The sequence below is a fragment of the Nestor notabilis genome, unplaced genomic scaffold (genome assembly GCF_000696875.1).
Source record: "Nestor notabilis isolate BGI_N333 unplaced genomic scaffold, ASM69687v1 Scaffold19085, whole genome shotgun sequence".
NCBI classification, from domain to species: Eukaryota; Metazoa; Chordata; class Aves; order Psittaciformes; family Psittacidae; genus Nestor; species Nestor notabilis.
Window position 1 is genome coordinate 1 of NW_009929978.1, and position 683 is coordinate 683.

Genomic DNA, 683 nt, shown 5'->3' on the forward strand with positions numbered 1-683 from the left:
CCCGCAGGAGGGTCTCCTGCCTGGCCTCCAGGTCCTTCAGCTTCTGCTGGTACATGCCCACCTCTTTCCACATCACGCTGGCCGTGTGCCTCCCGAAACGCTGCCATTCCCTCGACAGCTTTTTGCCTTTCTGCCGATCGTCGTCCAAGAAGCAGCAGAGCTCCCTCAGCTCCTGGTTGTCGTCCTGCAACTTCTGGTTCACCTCCTTCAGCCCGCGGATCTCGTGCAGGTGGAGCTGCAGCCGCCGGTTCACATCCTTCATCAAGTTGCCGTGTGCCACCATTAAGTTCATCTTTTCATTCTCCACTTTCCTCAGTCTTTTCACCAGCTCTTCCTTGCTCCACCTCAGCATCTCCTCTTCCGAAATTTTGCTCAGGTCTTCTTTAGACCCTTCTAGGGAATTTTTTGCCATCATCTGTGCCTAGGCAGCGTTTGCTCTCGCACGGTAACAAATGGTTAGGGTTATTCAGATTATTTTGTTCGCCTGATTTCCTGGAACTAAAATTCACTGCAGCATCTCGGGGAAGAAATATTATAGTTCTCCGCAGAGCGTTGGACAAGGATGAAGAGCAACGTCTGAACGGAAGATCTGTTCCCCCACAGACCCCATAATAACAATAATAATATAAAAACCCAACCCAGGGGGAAGGGGACAGGAAAAAAAAAGGCGCTCCCCCCAAGGG

At 51.5% G+C, this 683-nt stretch overlaps 1 protein-coding gene across 1 annotated transcript; it reads right to left on the reverse strand.

Annotated features, from left to right (window-relative positions):
- Positions 1–4: 4 nt before the first annotated feature.
- On the reverse strand, positions 5–415 carry CCDC85B (coiled-coil domain containing 85B; the record flags this gene model as incomplete). The annotated part of the gene is made up of 1 exon (XM_010015229.1): positions 5–415. A coding segment is annotated over exon 1 (411 nt), but the record flags the coding sequence as incomplete, so codon positions are not given.
- Between the last annotated feature and the right edge of the window lie 268 nt (positions 416–683).